The 21,620-nt window shown below is 44.3% G+C and overlaps 1 protein-coding gene across 1 annotated transcript in view; it reads left to right on the top strand.

The window, feature by feature from the left end:
* LOC144786063 (cytochrome P450 3A24-like) overlaps positions 1-21,620 on the top strand; it is a 246,574-nt gene that overhangs the window by 28,460 nt on the left and 196,494 nt on the right. The window contains exon 2 of the mRNA XM_078665008.1: positions 9,874-9,967. Within this exon, the coding sequence (XP_078521134.1) occupies positions 9,874-9,967 (94 nt within the window). The remainder of the gene's footprint in view (positions 1-9,873; positions 9,968-21,620) is intronic.

Genomic DNA, 21,620 nt, shown 5'->3' with positions numbered 1-21,620 from the left:
ACAGAGCTTGAATAAGGAAACCATGCTGAATCTTGGTTCCATGAGAAGTCATGAAACCTCTCTCCTGCCAGAGCACTCCGAAGTCGTGTACAACTCCGAATGCGTAGCGTGAATCTGTGTAAATATTAACTTTCAGGTTCTTGGCATGTATGCAGGCTTGTGTCAGAGCGACTAGCTCTGCTGCTTGAGCAGACAGGGTGTCAATACGGTGTGTTTCAATAACTTCAGTGTCAGTAGTCACTGCATACGCGGCTACTAGTTCTCCTGTACTCGTTCTCATACATGAACCATCCACATAAAGTGTCAGGTCGGGATCTGGTAATGGAATATCTGTCAGATCTTGTCTCGGCTTAGTCATAGTGTTAACTACTTCCACACAGTCATGTGTGGCAGGATTCGAAGTAACTGACGGTAACAGTGTAGCAGGATTTAGAACGTTGCAGCGTCTGATTTCTATGTGTGACTGGAACAGTGTCAGTTCATAACCTGTCAAACGTGCAATTGTCAAGTGCTGAGTCTGTGTTCGGTTTAAAAGAACTTCCACGGAGTGTGGAACTTGTACTGTCAGGGAGTGTCCTAATACTATGGAATCACTTTGTCTGATAGCTAGTGCTGTGGCTGCAACTGACTTGAGGCACGCAGGCAGAGCCTGGGCTACAGGATCTAATGTGCTCGAAAAATAAGCACAGGGCTTGTATTGTCCGGCTTGATCTTGTGTGAGAACAGATAATGCTGTACCATCGCGTTCTGTGACAAAAAGTGTAAAAGGCTTACTGTAGTTCGGTGTAGCTAGAATGGGAGCTTGGCATAAAGCTTTCTTTAACTCATTGAAACTAAGTGTATGTTCAGATGTCCAAGGGAGGACAGTCGATACGGCTGCCTCCTGTGTCGTTAACTGTATCAGTGGCTTGGCTAGAAATGCATACTGAGGAATCCATTGTCTGCAATAAGAAGTAAGGCCGATAAAAGCACGTACCTCCTTCTGGGTCTTTGGCTGAGGAAGACTCGCTATTAACTGGATACGGTCGGGTGTCAACTGCCTACCCCATTTGGACAGTAAGTGGCCTAAGTAGATCACTTGCTGGACACAGAATTGAAGCTTTGAAGGGGACACCTTGTGCCCCATCTCGGCTAGGAAATACAGAACTGTGAGAGATGCTCGCTCGCAAGCACGTTCAGAACGGGCTGTGATCAGTAGATCATCGACATACTGGAGCAGGGCAGTGTCAGTTGGCATGTGAATTTTGTCTAGTTGTCTCTTAAGTGCTTGACTGTAAATGCTAGGACTTTCTGTGAAACCTTGAGGAGCTCGTGTGAATTTATAGCTCCTTCCATTTAAACAAAAACCGAAAAGGTACTGGCTGTCTGGATGAATGGGGACACTGAAAAATGCATTCTTGAGGTCGATTACTGTAAAAAATATTGCCTCAGAATCAATGGCTGTCAACAGAGATGAGATATCTGGAACAACTGGGTACTGGGGAATGATACATTTATTGAGTTCTCGAAGGTCAATCACTAATCGATATACTGGGGGTGCATTTGGATCAGTACGTTTCATGACTGGAATGATAGGAGAATTACATACATTGGAGTCAGTTTCTACAACTACTCCTTGAGCCATGAGCTCGTCAATAATTTTGGATAAGGCTGCTACAGCCTCAGGTGGCAATCTGTACTGTCTGATTCGTGGCAGGACTATACCTTGCTTGAGAGTCACACGATGGGGTGTGATTTGCATGAAACCAACATCAGTTGGACCTTGTGCCCATAGATGCTGCGGAACATTAGACAATCTTGGATCAAAATCTCGCAATACATAGTGACCCTTGAAGTCACGTAAAAACAAACGTATCCCCTCTGGGGAACAGCAAATAACTGCACCTAATTCTTTCAGTGTCTTAATACCTAACAAATTTTCTGGACAAGACTTCGTAAGTAATAGATCAGTAGTTCGGGACAATGGACCTACTTCTAGAGTAACTGGCTTTGATATCTCGTTTACAATAGGCTTTCCTGAAAATCCAAGGGAAACATTTCTAGAGCCTGAGAGCGGAGCCCCTGGAACCTCGTCATGACTAATAGTCGTCCTACTTGCCCCTGTATCAATCAGAAACTTTCTGTCTTTCCCTAATACTTGACTATGTACATAGGGACCTTCTTGATCTACAGGAATCTCGATGAGAGGCAAGCCTACCTCCCTCTCTAGGCTGTTTCATGAATACGCTTGATATTCTGGATACTCTGTCTGTGCATACTGGTACATCTGCTGTGTAACATGCTGTGTTGCAACGATAGGCTGCGGTGCTGGAACTGTCTGTTGTGCATTCTGTGGCTGAGAAGTCTGTGAAACTTGTTCTTGTCTAGGCGGACGTGGTCTTTCTTTAGTTTTACCAGTGGCTATATTGTGTTTCAGAACTGCACACTCGTTTATGAAATGACCTGGCTGTTTACAATAATTGCATGTCCCTTTAACGGGAGCTGCAGGATGACTGGCTTGATTCGCTTGATTCGGACCCCTCTTCTGACTGTCTTGGGGAACAGATTGTGCAACTAGTACTTTCATTTTCGTGTCTTTCATGCGTCTTCTCTCGTGTTCTTGCTCTTCTCTGATTCTATTCTGGTGATACTGGAGCATCTGTAACATCTGTGACGGGGTACTAGCTTGCCATGTACTTTCGACCTTCAAAACTCTATTTTTAATTTGTGGACTTGAATTCTCGACTAATTTAGTAACAAAAAGATGAGGGTATGACTCGCTACTCGTCTTCAAACCACTGTTTATTGTAAAACATTTCTCAAATCTGGAATAAAAATCACTAGTGTCTTCGTCTTGTTTCTGTTTACAGGCTGAGATTGCATCCCAGTCTTCCTTTTTAGTGGCTAATAATCTAGGCAAAACTTGTATTAACAGTTCTGGTAATTCTTTGCATTTGTCTCCAAGACCGGTACCTGGTACTCGTATCTTATCTTCAGCTTCTAGAGCTGTCCAATCGATCTTTTTCTCTCCCACCTCCCAATCTTTTTCCTTTAGTTTTTCATATATGCCCGCAGGCAACAGGACTTTTAACATTTTAATAATATCTGGATACGTGTATTCTCCCATACGGAGCATGTCTTTTAATTCTCGGTGGAACCCTGCTGGATCTTTGTCGTGACAGGGAATTAATTTCTTCATCTCTAAGAGTTCCATCTTGGTGACTGGGGTGTAAACAAATACTCGTTGCATTTCACCATCTGCTGTCCTAACTGGGTGTACTTCTCGTAGCGGATGCTGTCTGTCTATGTAAAACGGTTTACTTTCTGGAGGTGAGACATGAACAAAATGTGGGTTCAGAAACGTTCTATATTTATGGCGCTTTTCTAGAATGACACTAATTAAATCGGTACCTAAACCTTTCCATCTATACTGGAGTAACTCGTTCAGGATATCATGTAACGGACCTGGATCAGAATGTTGACCCTCATACAGTGTAATGAGGTGTTGGATCATATACATACCCTCCAGTCGCTGCTCGGCTGGGGGCAGTTTCAGAAACATTTGTGCCCCTATTTCGTCTGGAAAAGTGGTAGAATCAGTAATCCATCGGACTGCTGATCGGGCTAGTTCTTGTTCATGCATGGTATTTAACTCACTATAACCGATTCGTGATTTCAGAATTTGATCGGTAACTTGAAATACTTGTTCTAGAGAACCTTGTTCCGGTGCTGGAAGATGAAAGACTTTCTTGTGTTCTAGGCGTGACTGTCGGTCTGGAAATCTAGATTTACCTACATACGCTATTCTGGCGGTATTCTCGTCCTCTACCTCTTCAGTAGAAGAGTCATTTTCTTTCTCGCTTACTTGTGCTTCTTTGCGTTTTTCGTGTAACCTTATTATTTCTTTACGTATTTTCTTGTACATACTCTCTATACTATTGAGTGTCTTGTGCTTACCCTCGGCTATATTATCACTCCACCTTGTCAGAACTTTCATTTCGACCGGATCTTTAGTCGGGGAATCTTGTTCCCGTATTAAACAATTGATCAGAAACTTTAATAGCATAAACTGGATCTCGGCTTTTCTGAGAGACATAACTTCAGCAATACTTTCTGGATCTTGTCCTGTACGAATGAATCGATACATTCTGTCTAGATCTTCTTTCATATTCGGTAGGGTGACCAAATACTCGGACACCTGTCTTATACGTACGGAATATAGAACCATACTATCCTCGCCTGGGACCGGATCATAACAGCATTCAGTAAGAACTCGTCTGATTTCTGCAATGGACTGATATTTGGGCGTACGTTGTAACGCACGTTCATGTAACTCGACTGCTCCTAAACGTCTATTTGGCGGCGGGGTACCAGGAGGACCTCCTCCCGAGGCCCCTATACTGGAATCGTCGACTGATACTCTTCGTGCTGGCAGAGTGACTGATGTAGCGGGAATTTGTACTACGGGCTGGACCGGGGGTACCGTAACAGGTACTGCAACAGGTGCCCCGGTGGCTGGAAGCCCATGAATTACATTATTTACAGGAGCTGGTGGAACAGGATTTGCATATTCTGGGACTGTGTCGTCCAAATAGGACGAGAGAAAAATATCTGCTGCGGTCGGTTTGTGACGTAGCTTGGTCGGAACTAAGGGTGGCGGAAAATTACTGGATGCCTCCGGGGTTGCTTTTGGCAAGCCCTCGGCAAGGAGAGGATACATACCCTTAATGAGGGCATTCCTCTGTCTGTCTGACTGTTCGGTTTTAACTCGTTCACCTATTTCGATTAGTTCCCTTTCTTGGGCTCTTTCTAGGGATTCTCTACTTAATTCTGACTTTCTGATTTCTTTTTCGGTTCTTTTATGAGATTCTTTGCGCCATAACTCGATGGCATCTTTCTGTGACTGTCTGGCTTTCTTTTTCCATAATGCTTCTTCTACTCGCATGATGCACTTGGCATCCCATGTACCCGATACGGGCCATCTATATTTCTCTTCTAATTCCTTGGTGTACTCGACCCATAAATCTAAATACAATATGGCACTTATGCCATGCTTTTGATACATAAAATGACCTGGACTGTCCCTAGGCGGGACAGGAACTGCTTCTTCTAACAGACCTTTTCTAGTTCTTAACTGACGTAACTTGGAAAACAAGGGCATGACTGAACTGTAGTCTAGACACAATACAATACAAAATGACCACGATAATTACTGAAGATACACCACTTTCATACCACGACATTGAAATACATGAATGACATTTAAAATAACAGTTTTGACAAAATACTACCTGAAATACTGAAAACAGAATACATGAACTTCTCGAGAACAGAACGGACTAGAACAGAAACTAGATGCACTGCTAAAACAGTACGAAACTTACCGGTCTCATAAAGAGACACGTCAGGACCCGCATCCACCTAAGTGGACACTTCGTGTTGGATCTGTGTACCCCAAACCCACGGACCAGAGACAATGCAATTGACCCTGTCTAGATACTACCCCAGCAACGGTACTCACCGGGCAGCAAGAACGGAAAGCCTCGGACTGGACTGGACTGCTACGACGCCGGACGGACGAACTTCGGACTTCTGTTACGGGTGGGCCTCCGGATACCTCGGACCTTGGACTCTCGGCTTGGGCTCTGGTCGGGACTCGCCGCGTTCCTCCACCGCCTCGTCTGGATGCTGGACCGCAACCTCCGTCTCCTCCGTGGGCCTGAGGGATACTTGAAGCAGAAATATCTGCACGTGCACGGTATGGTTCCGTCACGGCTGCAGAGGATCAGGGGGCTTGCGTGGCTTCACCGGCGCGTGGGGAAAGGGCAAGTCCCTATGCGGGCGCCATTATGTGGTAAATAAATAAATAATACCTCTATTTTTGACTAAATATAACAATAACAGATAGCTCAATAAATAAGAGTCAAGATTCGAGGTAGTCGGAGTCTGCAGGTTTAATACAGCATAAAGGACAGGAACAGGACAACCTGCACAGGCAAGATCTGGGATGGCTAGCTAGCACACTTTTAATAACAGGGCACAAGCATATATATACTTAAACAAAATACATGATGTTCAATACAATAGGCGTAGCAGTGGGCAGGGCCTGTAGCAGTCGCGAAAGATAAGGCAGAAAGGAGGTGTAACAGGAGGCGTATACATAGACATGTGATGTAAACGTAACAGATTATGTCATAAATGGGGCGGAAACATGGAGGGGGCTACCTAAGGAGCCGGGACCTCTAACCTAGTGGTGTGCGCAAGCTGGCAATGACGTGTTACTAGGAAGAAGCTGGGGGCTATGACTTCTGCGTTAGAAGAAGAGACTGAAGTCTGGAGAGTCAGAGCGACATGTACCTAAACACTATCTAGTATCTGATGTTTAGAGAACATGTTGATAGAATCCAAAAGTTATCAGGGTAAAGGCTAACAGATTCTAAGACTGGTGCATGCATTATTCTACATGTAGTGCGTGTTGAGGAATATTAAATGACCATTAATACAGTATTTCTCTTACATGGAGACGTAAAGGCTAGACCATGACGGAAACTATTGATGCGATTCAGTAGCTTAGGAATGCAGAGAAGGAGGACTGGACTGATAACTAGAATCATAACATACTCTTGGCAGACTGGCAGGCAGAGCCAGGCCGAGCCGGGCACTGTGAGGCAGGAAGTAAGTGAAGGGTCAGGGATACAGGTGGGGGCTGTATCGCTCCTCAGCGAGGGTTCAGGAGACAGGAGCTGAATCTGAGTTCGGGCCCTTTTGAGGCCTAGAAACGGGGACTTTCAATGAAATAACGTGCACACTGAGAAACGTGGCAACGTAACTTTACATAGGCCTAATACTCGTAGCTTTCACGAGAACTGGAAACTGGCATACTAGAGTTGGACACAACTGTAATTGCGTCTTTAATCGATCATGGGGAATACATATGCATATTAATCATGCACATACAACATAGGATGGGGGACACGTAGGGACACAGAACATGGCAAAATTTACTTTTCCACAGCTACCTGACTATGGTTACCCCATATTTTTTGCCTTTTGTTTAGCTGGTTTTCGACTTAGTTGGCCTGGTTCCCTGCTAATCAGGGCCCCAGGCCATCTGCTCTCTCTGTAAAATGGATTCCATGTACCCTAGGTACATACCACAATTGGAAATGGACTCCTTGTCAGCCCCTGTACCATGCACTATAGGTGCTCAGGGCATAGGTGCCACCAAGGCCTACCAGGGGCTGCAGCATATCTTTTGCCACCCCTGGCTGGTTCTTAAATTGACACAACTGGCTGATCACTCAGCTGCGGTAAGGTGGTGTAATCACCCCTTGCTTAGATATAGTATACCTATATCTAAACCTATATCTGGACACATATAAACCTGTGAGCCACTCCTATGGAAGGCCTCATCAATCCTGGAGGCAGAGTGCATGGTTTAATGTGAGATGGAGCTCTAGCATGAGCTGAGCCTGTCTGCAGCCGTCGGGAACAAATCCCTAAGCTGTTTCAGGATAATGCCATACCATATACTATTAAGTGCATTATAATCCTCGCGGTTATATAGAAACTTTGGTTTGGCTTTATCAAAACATGTCGTGTAAGATGTCATACGATTTGGAATACTATCCCCTCGCCAGTTCTGGCGACGGGGATAGCATTCCACCCCTCTAGAGGGAGAAGACATGTTACTTTACTTAAATGCGGTTAATTTCTAAAAGGGCCTCAGATCCACAAAATGGATGCTTCTGCCACAGACACAAGTCTGACCCCCTGAAGCTGACCGAAACTCAGCCAAAGGGGCCTGGACAAAGGGTTTCCTGTCGCAGGGAGGTGTCACACCCCCCCAGACAGGAGATAGTGGATTGTAGCAGGGAGGTTTGAAAGAAACCAGACACTGCATGGGGAGCACAAGGCTGCCCCTTGCATAATCCGGTCAAACCAGTTCTGGGGTACACCAGCCCCAGTCCCAGCGCGGCCTGGATCAAAGGAAAGGGGTGTATCCACCCCCTTCCTGGGTCCCACCCATAGGAGGGGACCTAGCAGGTAATCCAGCCCCCCAGATTCGAATAAGAGTGGGAGCAGTGCCAATGCACTGCAGATTATCCTGATGAAACATAAGAAACAAAACTCTGGACCCTTCGACATCCTACTCAACGTAGAAGACTGAAGAATCTCCCTTGTGGTCAAGGAGTGACCACCCTGTGCAAACAGGCACCATCCAGCACCTCGACGTCTGCTTTGTTGCAGTTCCCGCCGGAACTCGAGCGACAGAGATCAACGAGATCAAGCTTGCCTGCCTTCTAACAGCCCGATCCACAGTCCCTGCAGAGCTGAGACCCGTGGAGGCGACCGGAAGCGTGGGGCACGCCATCTTGAAAAGACCACGAGACGCTGACCGTGCAGCCCACGAGTGACCCTCGAAGCTGTACACCGGGGTTTGAGAAGCCCCAACCCTGAGCCACTCTTGCACCGAAGTTCACCCCTCTACACTCGACGAGTGCTGCGTGGGGCCCTTCTGCTTCTTTTGGCTCAACGCGTTGGCCCGGTCACTTGCCAGCCGGCTTGTGGCCCCTGTACCGACGAAACTTGAAAAACGACTTGCGATTCTGGTTGCTCCAGATTTGCACCAGCTCCCCTGAAAAGGAGCCCCCACTCTGACCCTCCCGGTCCAAGTGAGAAGCAATCTTCCGGTTCCGCGTGGATTGCTTTTGCCAAGTGTTGTTTGCTCCAATCTTGAAGCCGACAGCGCCGACGGCGAGAGCCTGCGTGGGACAGATCGTGACCTGCTCCTGGACTTCGTAGATGCCCCAGAGCCCACGTGACAGCGGAGAGAAACTCCTCGACAACCACCTGATTGCGCCCGACATTGCCTGGTTCCGTCCTGGTTCCACCCTGGTCACTCTGTCCCCTCTGCTTTCAGGTACTTTTCGACTTCGATCCACCCTTGGATCCCACCGGACACTTCTCCTTCACAGCGCCTGCAGCCTCTTCAGCTTCAAGCACCAAGAATCAGCGTGACGAAACCCGACACTACTTCGACCCTGTGCACCCGCTTCCTGTGGGTGAGGTAACATTGCAACGCCGGTGTTCCCACACTGGTAAACACCTCTAGGGTCTGTGTCTTAAGTTTTGTCCCTCTAGGTTCAGCGGAAGTGTCCTTAAACTCTATTTGTGTAACTTTTACGCACCATTGACTAACATTGGTGCATGCGTGCGCTTTCAGCGCTGCACCCGAATCCCGCGGGCTTTTCCCGACTTCAGCATTGCTTGTCCCGACTGCTCCGAGCGATTCCCTAGGCCCTAGGCCTAACCACTGTTCGATTGGTATCACTTATACCACTTGTTTAGTATATGGTCTGAGTGGCCCCTCGCCCTCATCCCCAATTGTGCAACTTTGTATGTTATACTGTGCTTTTGATTTAACGCTTGTGCCCCTTTATTGATAAAGAGTACTGGGGATTATTGTGAGTAATAAATACATATATTTTTATAATATATACTTGTGTGGTGTCCTTTCATTTGATATTACAGGATTGTGATTGGTAAAACAGCTCGCTTAACACGACCTCTTGAGTTAAGCCTTTAAGGCTGCTTAGTCTATGCTACCCTTAAGATAGCTTGTCTATAAGGTTGACTTACAACCAGACACCATAAGGGGATATTTGGACTGATACAAGGTGGTTCCAGAATAGGAAACATCATATATCAGGCCAACTTCTCACATCCACGACTTTAAATTGTAAAAAAAATTATAGTGCTATGGACATTTGCTTACACAATGTTAACATGATTTTCCAGTCTGACTTTTTCCAAATGAAGGCATTTTTTGGGTTGAAATGTTTAATGCTGTCACTTTTTGATTCTGAATTTTATTTTTATTTTCCTCCACAGCTATGGAACCTGGACACATGGAATATTCAGGAAACTGGGAATCCCTGGACCAAGGCCCCTTCCATTCATTGGAACATTCCATAGGTACAGGAATGTAAGTGTAGCAGCTTTAAGATTTCTCTGTCATTGCCTTGTTTCATTGATCACACATCCATCAACACTACAGTTGTCAGGAGTTCGAAGGAACATCTGCTCACCAGATTAACTCAGCTTTGTGAGCATAGTTATGCAGGACAGGGTTGGTCCCAGTTTCTGGTAGCTGGGGTGCTGCAGCAAAGGAACTTAGGTGGTTTGGAATTCCATTTAAGGCACGTGTCTGCCACGTCTACCAGGCAGTATTCAAGTAAAATAAATGATGTCTATCAGTGACTGGCAACATCTGGCATTGCACATTATGTCCTCTTTCATGCCTGTTCGTTCACTGTCCTTCGTACTGCATCTTTTTTGTTTTACTCCTTGACAGTTCTTTCTGTGTCACTTAGGTAGCTCTTCTTGTCCTCTCAGTACTCACTGCATTTCAACTCCTGTTCTCCATCATCCATGCATTGGGCATATTTGGCAGATTCCATCACCCCCATTTGTTCAGTCTATCAGACTCAGGTTGCAATGGATTTGTATGTCCGAAAGTTGTTCTCGGAACAATATAGAATTCACCAGACTCCTTACACTGAACGCATCAATGGCACAGTAACTTTATCTTGATAAGGTTACGAGAGTCGCAGTGACACTCATCCTCTTCCGATGTCCTGTATACTGCAGTGAAAGCTTAACAACTTGGGGCATCAAACATAAACAAAGGTTCACTCAGGATTTGTAAATAATTCTGCAAAGGCCTAAAAGACCGTTGTTACAACAAAATGAAGAATGCGAGGCATGCTTCCAGTACATAGGTTCAAGGGGTAGTTAATCATTCCAACAGTAGATTCACAATCCAAACAAATACATCTAACTCTCAGAGCTATTCAATAACCTGAGGCTTCTGTAGACTGCACTAGAAGAAGTCAAAGCGTGCCAACAATTCAATGAAGTTATATTGGTGATACTGTAGAAGAAGTTGTAAGGTGCTCTGAAAGCAAACAAACGTTTCAGAAGATGTACTCGATGTGTAACTTGAAGACTGGCTTCTAGAGAGCTAGTAACACAGGTGAATAGCAGAACCACACCAGATAAAGAGCTGTGCCCAAGGATGGGCTTTCTCTCATCTACAGGGATGAAAGTCAAGCACCAGGTCACACCATGGTTGATTTTTTTTAGAATGCCAGTTTTTCAAATTCCACAGTAGATCCTTGAATCCACAGTAGATCCTTGAATCCTACAGTAGATCATTGAATCCCAATGCTGGACTCAGATGGGACATGCTATCAGCGCTTTAGGGTGCCTGCATGGAGACGGTATTGGATGTGCGGGTGATTGATTGGGGTGGGTCCCAATTAGACAGCGTACGTTGGAAGCCACAGTCATGTCCGGCCTTACTCTTGCCACACCAGTGGGGTTGCTATCCTGAGTGGCAATACACAGAGCAAAAGGTGGAATGGACAACTAATAAAGCCCCACACCAGAAGTGAATGAGATTTGAGGTGAGCATTTGAAGGCAAGCCATGACTCAGTCGGCCCTACGTTGAGGGTGCCCTACTGAACAGAAGCTGGTGTGCACGACACCAAAAGGGAGAGGCATGGTTACATTTGTTTGAGTACTACAGCACATCCTTATCCATGATGATTATATCTGTTAACAGTAAGAAATGAGCACTTGTTTACACTGTTTAGATACTTTTACATTAACGAAAAGAGCTCTGCTTATTTGAACTGCTCAGTGAAAGAGTCGAGTAGTCTCTCTCTCGCTCCCTCTTTCTAATCCATTCCCCTTTTCCACTGGGAAAAACCATGAATGCTGGCTTACGTTCATTTAAGTTGCAGAGGTGCATAATAGGAGTGATTACTGACACACGCTGTATACCTTTGCCTGCTTTGCAGAAGGGAGCACCAGCTGAGATCTGCATGGAAAGGACACTTGTCATAATCTGTTTACTTTAGTCATCAGGCATCTTTTTGGAGTGGAGTAGGCGTAACCAGTGTGACATGGTCTCAAGATATGTGTGTGAAATTTGCCTCAGATGTGATATTTGTGGAGTGGCAACTAGATGTGATTTTTTGATGTAGCGTGTCGAAGTGATCTTTGTTTCAAGGAGCACTGTTGAGTAATACGACATCAGATGTGGTCTGTGTAGAATGTACTCCAGGGGCCATATTACACATTGTGCCATGAGGCGCAACTGGTGAGTGCTCCCCCAGGGCACAATAGTATAACAGAGGGGGGCGTAGATGCTTGTGCGCTCCCAACTGTAATACTTATAGCTTTGGCGCACATGTTATGACAGCGCTATTATTAGAGGATGGTCCCTCATTTGCATGGGGGTGTGGCCCCATTCAAATGAGGGAATCATTTTGCCTTTGCAGGTTGCACCTGTGCCGGATTGTGGACGCGGGTGCAGAGGCGAATATGCCTATAGGAGGGGCATTGAAAGTATGCTACAAAAAAGTGGCGCACTTTCAGTGCACCACCTAAAGGCAAACCTCTGCAGGGGAGAAAGGAAGTCCGATCGCCCCCCCACCCCCTTCCCAAGACATGCCCCTGCAGGTGGGTGCAGTCACTCGCTGCAACCCCCTGCAAGGAGATCTCTCTCCCCTCTTGAAAGTGCAGGCAGGTTGCCACCGCTTCCTTTGTAATGCGGCGCACTGTCCCTGTTTGTGCCTGGCGCACCTTTTGAAAGGTGTGTTATGGCGGAAACAGGGAACGTGCACCAGATTCACAATATAGCCCCTGATTTATTCTGTGGCAAATGAAAACTAAATGGGATTGTGGGAAATGGACTTCAGATATTTTCTGTGCAGGTTGACTCTAAATGGGATATTTTGAGATGAACCCTGATGTGATCTTCATGATGGGGACATCAGATAAGGTATTTAAGAACATAAACAGAATAGGATAGCACACAGCTGAAATCCAAGGTTGAACTCTTCAACTGCTTCACTATTCCTGGTTGCAATTTATCGACTTAGAATAACAGGCATGCTAGACACTATCTTCATCACTTTATGTATTTCATTATAGGAAAAAAAATCCATTCATATCACTTTTAGCCTAAAGAAGTTTTGTCCTTCCAAGAAACTGTTTCATGCTTAATTTGTGAATATTTTGAAATGTGAGTCCAATAATGCAATTCATTTATCAAATATAATTCATCTTCATTTTAAAATACTGAAAAGACGAATCGTGTTGGGTACACATTTATGAATGGATGTTCTTTAATTAAATACATAAAATAATAGAAACGAATGACAGGGAATAAGGATTTGACATGTGCAGCATGGACACTGAGATCAGAATGGCAAGGATTCAAAATGTGCCAGAGGTGCAAGATGTGATTTGTCCGACAGGGATGTCAGAAAGAAGTTTGATAGGGGGAGTCGTGTAATTCCTGTGGCAGGAATACCAGATGTGATCTGTGTGGCAGGGCCAAAAGATGTTCTTTTAGGTCGCGAATTGAAAGCACATGCACTGTCTCTTCGAGACATTTTGTTTACGTTTAGTGGGCTTGGAGCCCGCCCATTACTTACCATTGGTGGGCTTCGAGGACACTCTCAATTGCTGCCTCCTGGTCTGTTCTGTGGTCAGCACTTCCCTTTTCTTGCATGTGACCCTCCTATAGAGCATGGCCCAAGTACTTGTGTCCTTACACAGCTCGCACTTTTGGGACCTATTTTTTTTCTTTTTGTAGAGACACTACGGAGTGCATCTTTCCAAGCAGACTCTGTCATTTGGTTGTTGTTTTAGGCTGTCCAGCTTGACTTTGTCTCTCCAATGAGTACTTGCTATCTGTAAACAAGCCTTTAAATCTTGTTCTTATCTTGTCTCATTTGGTTTGCATTCAAGGATAAAGGTCAAATGTCAAACTTTGTACTCCGAGGGAACTTGGTGTTTACTTTACTTTCACTGTCCGCAAAGTAAGAGAATATATGTGACAATCCACCCTGCTGAGTACCCAGTCGAGAGGACAGGCTGTACGATTTTATCTTTTCTAACACACAACAAAAATGAACTGTGCTGATATTTCAGAATACATCAGATTGAGAACAGTAGAAATGAATGAAGATGGGATATGCTTCCGCAGCCTTCGTAATTCTGAAGTGTGGTGCAAACAAATATTTAATATGATCAATACAGTTGGTGCCGACATTTCCAAACATTATCATTTGTGCGCGTTTAAACTCTATGTCTGTTCAATTGGAAATGTGTTGTCTGTAATGGCAGTGCACTATCACACCATGCATACTTCACGCTACACCACTCCACTTTACACTACTCTGCTCTACAGCACTCTACACCACTTCACTCTGCTCCACTCTATGCCATGCCACTCCACGCCACGCCACTCCACTCCATGGCACCCCACTGTAAGACACGCTATGACACAGCTTGCCACTCCACTCTACACCTCTCCACCCCACACCCCTCCACTCCTTTCTACACGATTCCATTTATCCCCACACCACTCCTATATACCCCAACCCAATCTACCCCACTCCACTCCAATATACCCCACTTCACTACAATCTACTCTACTCCACTACAATATACCATTCCAATCTACCATCTGCTCTGCTCTGAACATCTGCAGTTCAGGAAAATGCTGAAGACCTTCCTTTTCTGTCGCTGCTGATCCTGTTGGAATATGCCGCCATCCCCTCACGGTCCTGCTCAAGCGCAGAGATACCCCCTTGGGGGTCGATTCTAGCGCTATACAAACAATTACAAATACAAATTCAAATACCATACTCTAATCCATCCAATCTGCTCCACTCCAATGTACCCCACACCACCCTAATCTACTACCACTCTACTCCACTCCAATCTACCCACCTTTATTCCACTTCAATCTACCCTACTCCACTCTACCCCAGTCTCCCCCACTCCACTCTACCCTACTCCAATCCACCTAATGTACCCAATCTACCCCCTACACCCCATCTACCACTCTCCACTCTAACCCAAATCTGCCCCTCTACACTTCCCCCAATCTTTGCCACTCAAAGCTACCACACTCCACTCCAATATAACCCGCACAACCCTAATCTACCCCACCCCAGTCTAGCCCAGTCTACTCTACTACAATCTACTTCACTTCAATCTACTGCACTCCACTGTACCCACTCCACCCCACCCCACTCCTCTTCTCTCCACTCCAACCTACACTACTCCACTCCAATCTATCCCTCTTCAAACTACCCCACTCCAATCTACCCCACTCCATTCCAACCTACCTCACTCTATTCCAATCTACCTGACTCTAATACACCCAACCTGTATTGGAGTAGAGTTGTGTTCTTGGACACTGGTCCAAGAACACAACTCTACTCCAATATGCCCCACTGTACCCCATCCACTTCAATGTACCCCAATCCACCCCACTCAAATGTTCCTTAATCTACCCCAATATGCCTCATTTTACTCTACCACAATCTACCGTGATCTACAGTACTCCTATTTACATCAGTCCACCCAAATCTACCCCAATCCACCCAAATCTACCCTACTCCACTCTGCCTCACCTCAATCTACTCCACTCCAATCTACCCCACTCTTTTTCACTCAATCTACTCCAGTCTACCCCACTCCAGTTGACCTCATTCTACCCCAATACACCCCACTACAATATACCACACTCTACCCCACTGCCCTCCAAACCAATCTACCCCCATTCCACGCTATCCCAATCTACCCCACTCTACTATAAACAAATCTACCTCACTCCATGCTACTCTAAACCAACCTACCCCACTCCACACTACCTCAGTCTACCCCACTCCACACTACTCAAATCTACCCCATTCCATTCCACTCCAATGTATCCCACCCAACACCACACCACTAACTTTTAGCCATGCTGAAAAGCAGCCACACTAGTGTACAACATGACAAAAATACATTACCATTGGCAAGAGCTCTTGCATAGGCAAGAACTATTGGCTTTGCTAATGCCTGTTGCGAGAGTGATCCCAGATGTGATTTGGGCTGTGCAAATGTTACAGATGATCTCTATGAGCAGGAAGTGTTTTTTTTGTGGTGTTAGGAGGGGGGTACAACATGTTATTTTTGTATGGAATAGTGAAAATTTAAATCTCACAATAAGCAAGAGAAATGATTTTTAATCCAGGGCACTGTTCTACTTTCCTTTCCTCGTATTTGCAGGATTTTAACCTTTCTTGCTTCTCACCCAGTAGTCTTACACCTGCGCTCTCTGGCGGCTCTCTTGGTTAGTCTTCATGAGAGACATCTATCATGGCCAAAGTGTTATGAAGGAGATAATGAGTGATAGAGGGCAAAACACTTACACATTTAGGGCCTGATTACAAGTTTGGTGGTCCCAAAATCTGGTTCACCTCCACCAATTAGGCTGTCCGCCCGCTGTACGACGGGTTTGGTGGTTTCCTGAACGAAAGACTGCCAGGGCACCAGCTATTCGCTGACTGCTGCAACTGCAGTCGGGGAAAAGCAGCTGTTATAGGGTAGTATAGAGAAGGTCACCACTGTCCGTACAATGAGTTGGCTTTTCGACCAGCAAACCATGGCGGTGAGACCGCCTGCTTCTAATCGGCAGAATTGAAGGATTTAGCATGTGGACTCACCCGTTTCCTATTACCTCTCTTCAGTCACTGGTGTGGATAGCTACCTCCAGGGCTCCCCTTCACAGCAGCATCTTGACCCAGATGTAAATTACTCTGTAGCCGCCGAAATCCAAGTAAGTCCATTTTGCAGTATTTACACATGGACTGGACTGGGCACATATGGTCCAAAAGTACTGGTAGTAGGTATTTTTTCACATGTGTCATGCATATGTGTACTCTGCAGTCATAAAATGCACACCTGTATCAACACATATGAAAAAATGGACACCACCTTCAGTAGCACCGCTGCCAGCCCATTGGGAACATCGTAATTCGGCGGACGGGAAACTGCCATCACAGCGGTCTTCTAGGGACCGCAGCTGCCACAGTACAGCAGTTGGACTGCCAAACTCATAATCAGGCCCTAAGTCTCATGTGTGAGTATAAGATGTTTTGCCCTCTTACGCGAGTCACAGCCATTCTCTCTTTGCTGACTATTCTTTTTTGGACAATGCAGTGAGCTAACTAAAGGTAGTGCCACTGGAATTATTGTGGTAGAGGAGTCTGGATTTTGTAGCAGAACGGACTAAATGTAGCAAGAAAGGGCAAATTATGAGGCATTATGTGGCACATTTTATAGTCTAATTATTTCAGAATTTTAAATTTTAAATCAGCTTGATAAGAAAGGACTCCAAATACTTGCAAAACCCATAGGTTTCTTATGAAAGAAAATTGTATATAGTCACCAAAGCCTATTGAAAAAGTGACTCGCCAACAAATAGTAATTTTGTTTTGCATTGATGGTCATGAAAACTATTTTATTATAGCATTTCTCATAATTCCAAGAGCAAAATAATGTGTGTTACAATAAGTGTTACAATAAGTGTGCACAAGTAGACTTGTTTTATGTCGGTGCATCACTTTTGCTGCATTTAGCAGGAAACAATCTTCCATGTATATGCTTATGGTAACACACACTGTTTTAGAAACAATCTTTGGTTTTTCTTTTATTGTGCCTTTCAAGCTCCTCTTTCCTATAACAAGGAGACCTGGAGAACTGTAGCTTACAGGCCGAACTGGCCTTCTATTCCACTGGGCATTTCCCTAATGAGCCGGACAGTGGCAGTTCCTTGCTATGACGGAGGAGCGTCGCCCTACTGAATAAAAGGAGCACTAAAATGATAATAACTATTGTTATTATCATTTTAGTTTTTATTTGCAGTCAGTGGCTGGCGGGGGGGGGGGGGGGACTGGGCACAGCAGGGGAGAAGAGTGCTTTGCACTCGTTAAGTGGGCATGACTGCTTGACTCGCCTTTTCGGGCCAGCCAAACAGTCATGTGTACTTTGCATCTTCCCCACCAGGCTGCATTATGCAGCCTGGTGAGGATCATGCAAAGCTTCCCATTTCCCATCTGAGCACCGATCCACGGCACTCAGACCGATCACAATGCTGCATTGCAGAGTTGAGATTAGCTCTGGCGAACTTGAGAGCTGGGTGCTTCCTGCAGCGGATCAGGACTGCATGAAGAAGGAAGAGCACGGAGAATGGAAGAGAGGCGGTGGCCGGCCATTTCAGGTAAGTGTTTTTTTTTCTTCATCCCCTGTTTCCACCTCCCCCCAGCTCATCACCCGAATCCAGTAGCAGCCGCTACTGGACCTTGAAGCCCCAGCGGTTTTGGTATTCACGTACTTTACTTTACACGTACTTTTTCGACACTCCTGGTGCCTCTCTCACTTTTCACAACTCCCTGAAGGGGCTTCAGGAGAGAGACAGAAAGGGAGAAAGAAAGAAAGAGAGAGTTGAAGAGAGCAGGAGATCAGAGAGGGGAGATCAGAGAGGGGAGATAAGGGAGAAAAAGGATGGAAGGTGAGAGAGAGAGAGAGACAGAGAGAGAGAGAGAGAGACTGAGCAGAGCAAGGAAGCAGGGATGGTTTCAACATTTTATCAGGGCTTGTTTCGGTTCCCCAGTAAGGCCCTGGCGGCATATGTCACATATGTATAATGTGAGTGACATGCTATAAGGGACTATGAGATTTAAGACATAAGACCGTAAATAAGAAATGCAATAGTGTTTGTATGTACTCTGGGTGCCCTCTTGAAGTAACTGCAGCTCTAACAGTGGTGTTTTTCACGAATAATGAAACAATATATTGTTGTGAAAACGAAGGAATCGTTGTTTCTACATTTAAATATGTAAAGATTTTGATAACCTCCCTTTCGTAGTTCATGAAATGGAGACATTAATACTGCCTCAGAAGATTGTCATGCATTAGCACCAGCTTAACACTTAAATGCAGCAATCAGCAACTGAAGGTGGCCGGTTTTACTTAGATTATTTCTTCATTTATAGCATACTCAATAAACAAATTACCATTATACATAGCACCATATTTTAATAAGTAACAATAAAAAACATGTAATAAAATGCAAGATTATAAAACCAAAGTCAATATACAAAACAGGAACACATTTAATCAACACATGATTAGAAGAACATGAGTGAGTTGGGAAGTAACCAAGATCAAATGGGATGTTGCAAGTCAGGTCAATTACTGTCCTTGTTCCAGGACTCCAAAGTCCCGAACATCCAGCTGACAAATATCAGGGCACAAGTGCAAACCTGGCTAGTACGACCTTGGAGAGATAAAAACAAACAAACATGCAGACCGTATTGTTTGTATTGAGTCAAAGGTGAACAGGGATTTTACATATTTTCTGTAGGGAGCAGATACATAAATCAGTTGAACAACATTCTTTAATGTGTCTATACTCCAGGCTCAGTCAGCCTTAACTCAGAATAATGAAAGGTAAAATGTAAATTCTGGAGTCACATTTTTATGGAGGTTGGTACCGTTCAATATCTCTGTGGGGTCAGGGAGGAATCTCTAGGTGTCTGTGAGGCCATAGTATAATCCTAAAGGAGGAGAGTAGATTTCGATTGACATACTGAACTTTGATATTTTCTTCATTTTAAGTTTAACCTCCTTTAAGAAAAAATTCTGACATGACCATGTCAAATTTCACTTGTCGTTAAGAAGTAATCTCATTATAAATAAAGATGGCTACATTTTTAGCGAGAGCGCATGAGCCCAGCTGACTATAAATTGAATAAAGAAAAGTCTTCTAATCACACATTTTAACTATGTCTTAAACCCTATTCAAGTCAAACAATTTTACGTGGAATACTCTGTCTAACCCTAAAACACTCCTAGGATCAGATACTTCAAGATATTCCAAATTGAGCATTAAGTTTACCTTTTAAATAAGCTAGAGCAATAATGAAGAACAGGGGCAATGATGTCAATGAAAACCTCCAAAACCATGGAGTAAGATTATGTTGTATTTTTAAAAAAAATGAACTCCAATATCAGATTGACGAGTTTTATTATTTAATGAAGTTAGTTGTTTAGACCAAGATAGATTAGAGTGCATGGTAGTTGCTAAATAATCTTACGTTTGAATTGTCTCCAGGCTTCTACTTTTATCTGGTCAAGTAATCCTCGCAGATCTATCTGTCATAATTTTAGTTTTCGGTATATTCATACTAAGCCATTTATTTTTTACAATACGGAAGAATAAAATCTTAGATCCACTGAAGCACAATAGGGGTCTTATCCATTGATATGAGTTTATTTAGTTTGCTGCCCAGGTTAGGGGGATGCCATTTAATCATAGAAACTAGGAAACTAGATTGGCCAGACATATAGTTTAAGGTTTAGGGGCAAAATGCATTCCTGCTTGAAACCAGTGCTGGTTGGGATCCTATTAATATATTCCTAGTAATTAGCAATTTGTCTTTGCACCCAATTCAATTAATGTAGCTTTTACATAAAATACAACAGCATGGGGCTAATGTTCTGGGCTTCCATCTTAGTCTGAAATCTCTTCTGTCAACCCTGTTAGAACCATTACCAAAATCATTGAAATAATAATAGACTGCAACGTTATTCATTTGTACTACCTGACCAGCACATGGCTAAATAAAGGACTTAATTTACATCTTGGCGGACAGCTTACTCTGTGACGGATATCCTGTCTGCCGAAATATAAATCCCATTATATCCTATGAGATTTATATTTCAGCAGAAGCGATATCCGTCATCGTTGTGATGGAGTAACCTGTCTGCCAAAAACTAAATCAGGCACTGAATCTTCAGCTTTTGGAATGAAGATGATTGTAACTTGTAATTAAATTAATATAAATGAAGATTGGAGAAAAAGAAACATGATCAACAGTTTTATATTTGAAAATAAGGTTGTCCGCCATTCGAGCATGTTACAAGGAATTCCATTTAACATTGGGTGGGTGTCATTGACTTGGGAGTGCTAGTCTTTTTCACTTATGCCACAATCAGGGTGGATGTTGTTTGCTGAGTCATCTCAGAAGATCTGTCAAGAAGAGATACCCATTCTTGTTCCCTCCTATTTTGGTGGATTTGTCAGTAACACTATACACATCTTTTTTAATCATTATGGTATTTTGCGTGTTGGTAAGTGTGTTTAATGCATAAAGTGCAAATAGATGAGCTTTTTACTTTTTTTTATAGAAGCACTTTATTGACATTTTGCAGGTAAACATTAAACTTTTTGACTCGTACAGTAAGAGAATGGACACAAAGAGCTGAATTAATGTCACAAGGAGATGGAACGAGCCTCACAAAATAACTCCCCCCGCATAAACAACAGGTGCTATGAATTAGATCGACAACCTATTTCCAGACTTTATCATATTTATGGGGGCCCTCCCTGGCTACATAAATCATCTCAACTTTCCACACCAATCCATCCCCTTTGTCTGCACCTCTAGCGAAGGGGCCACTGAGAAGGTCCAATTGCAAGCAATGTCCCGTTTAGCTAGTAAACTGCCAAGGCCGACCAAAGGCCTGTCTCCCCTTTGCCTCCCCCCCCCCCAATTCATCAAGGATCCCAAGCAAAGCAATTTTTTAATCAACATTTATAGTCATACCCACAACAGCAGATAACACAGCTAGAACAGAAAACCAACATCTTTCTATCACAGGGCATTGCCACACAACATTAAAAAAATCCCTGCTTGGTTTCCGCACCTACGACATGCCG

This window comes from Lissotriton helveticus, chromosome 10 (genome assembly GCF_964261635.1).
Source record: "Lissotriton helveticus chromosome 10, aLisHel1.1, whole genome shotgun sequence".
In the NCBI taxonomy this organism is placed as follows: domain Eukaryota; kingdom Metazoa; phylum Chordata; class Amphibia; order Caudata; family Salamandridae; genus Lissotriton; species Lissotriton helveticus.
The sequence above is the reverse complement of the archived record's forward strand: the minus strand, read 5'-3'. Positions and strand labels throughout refer to the sequence as shown.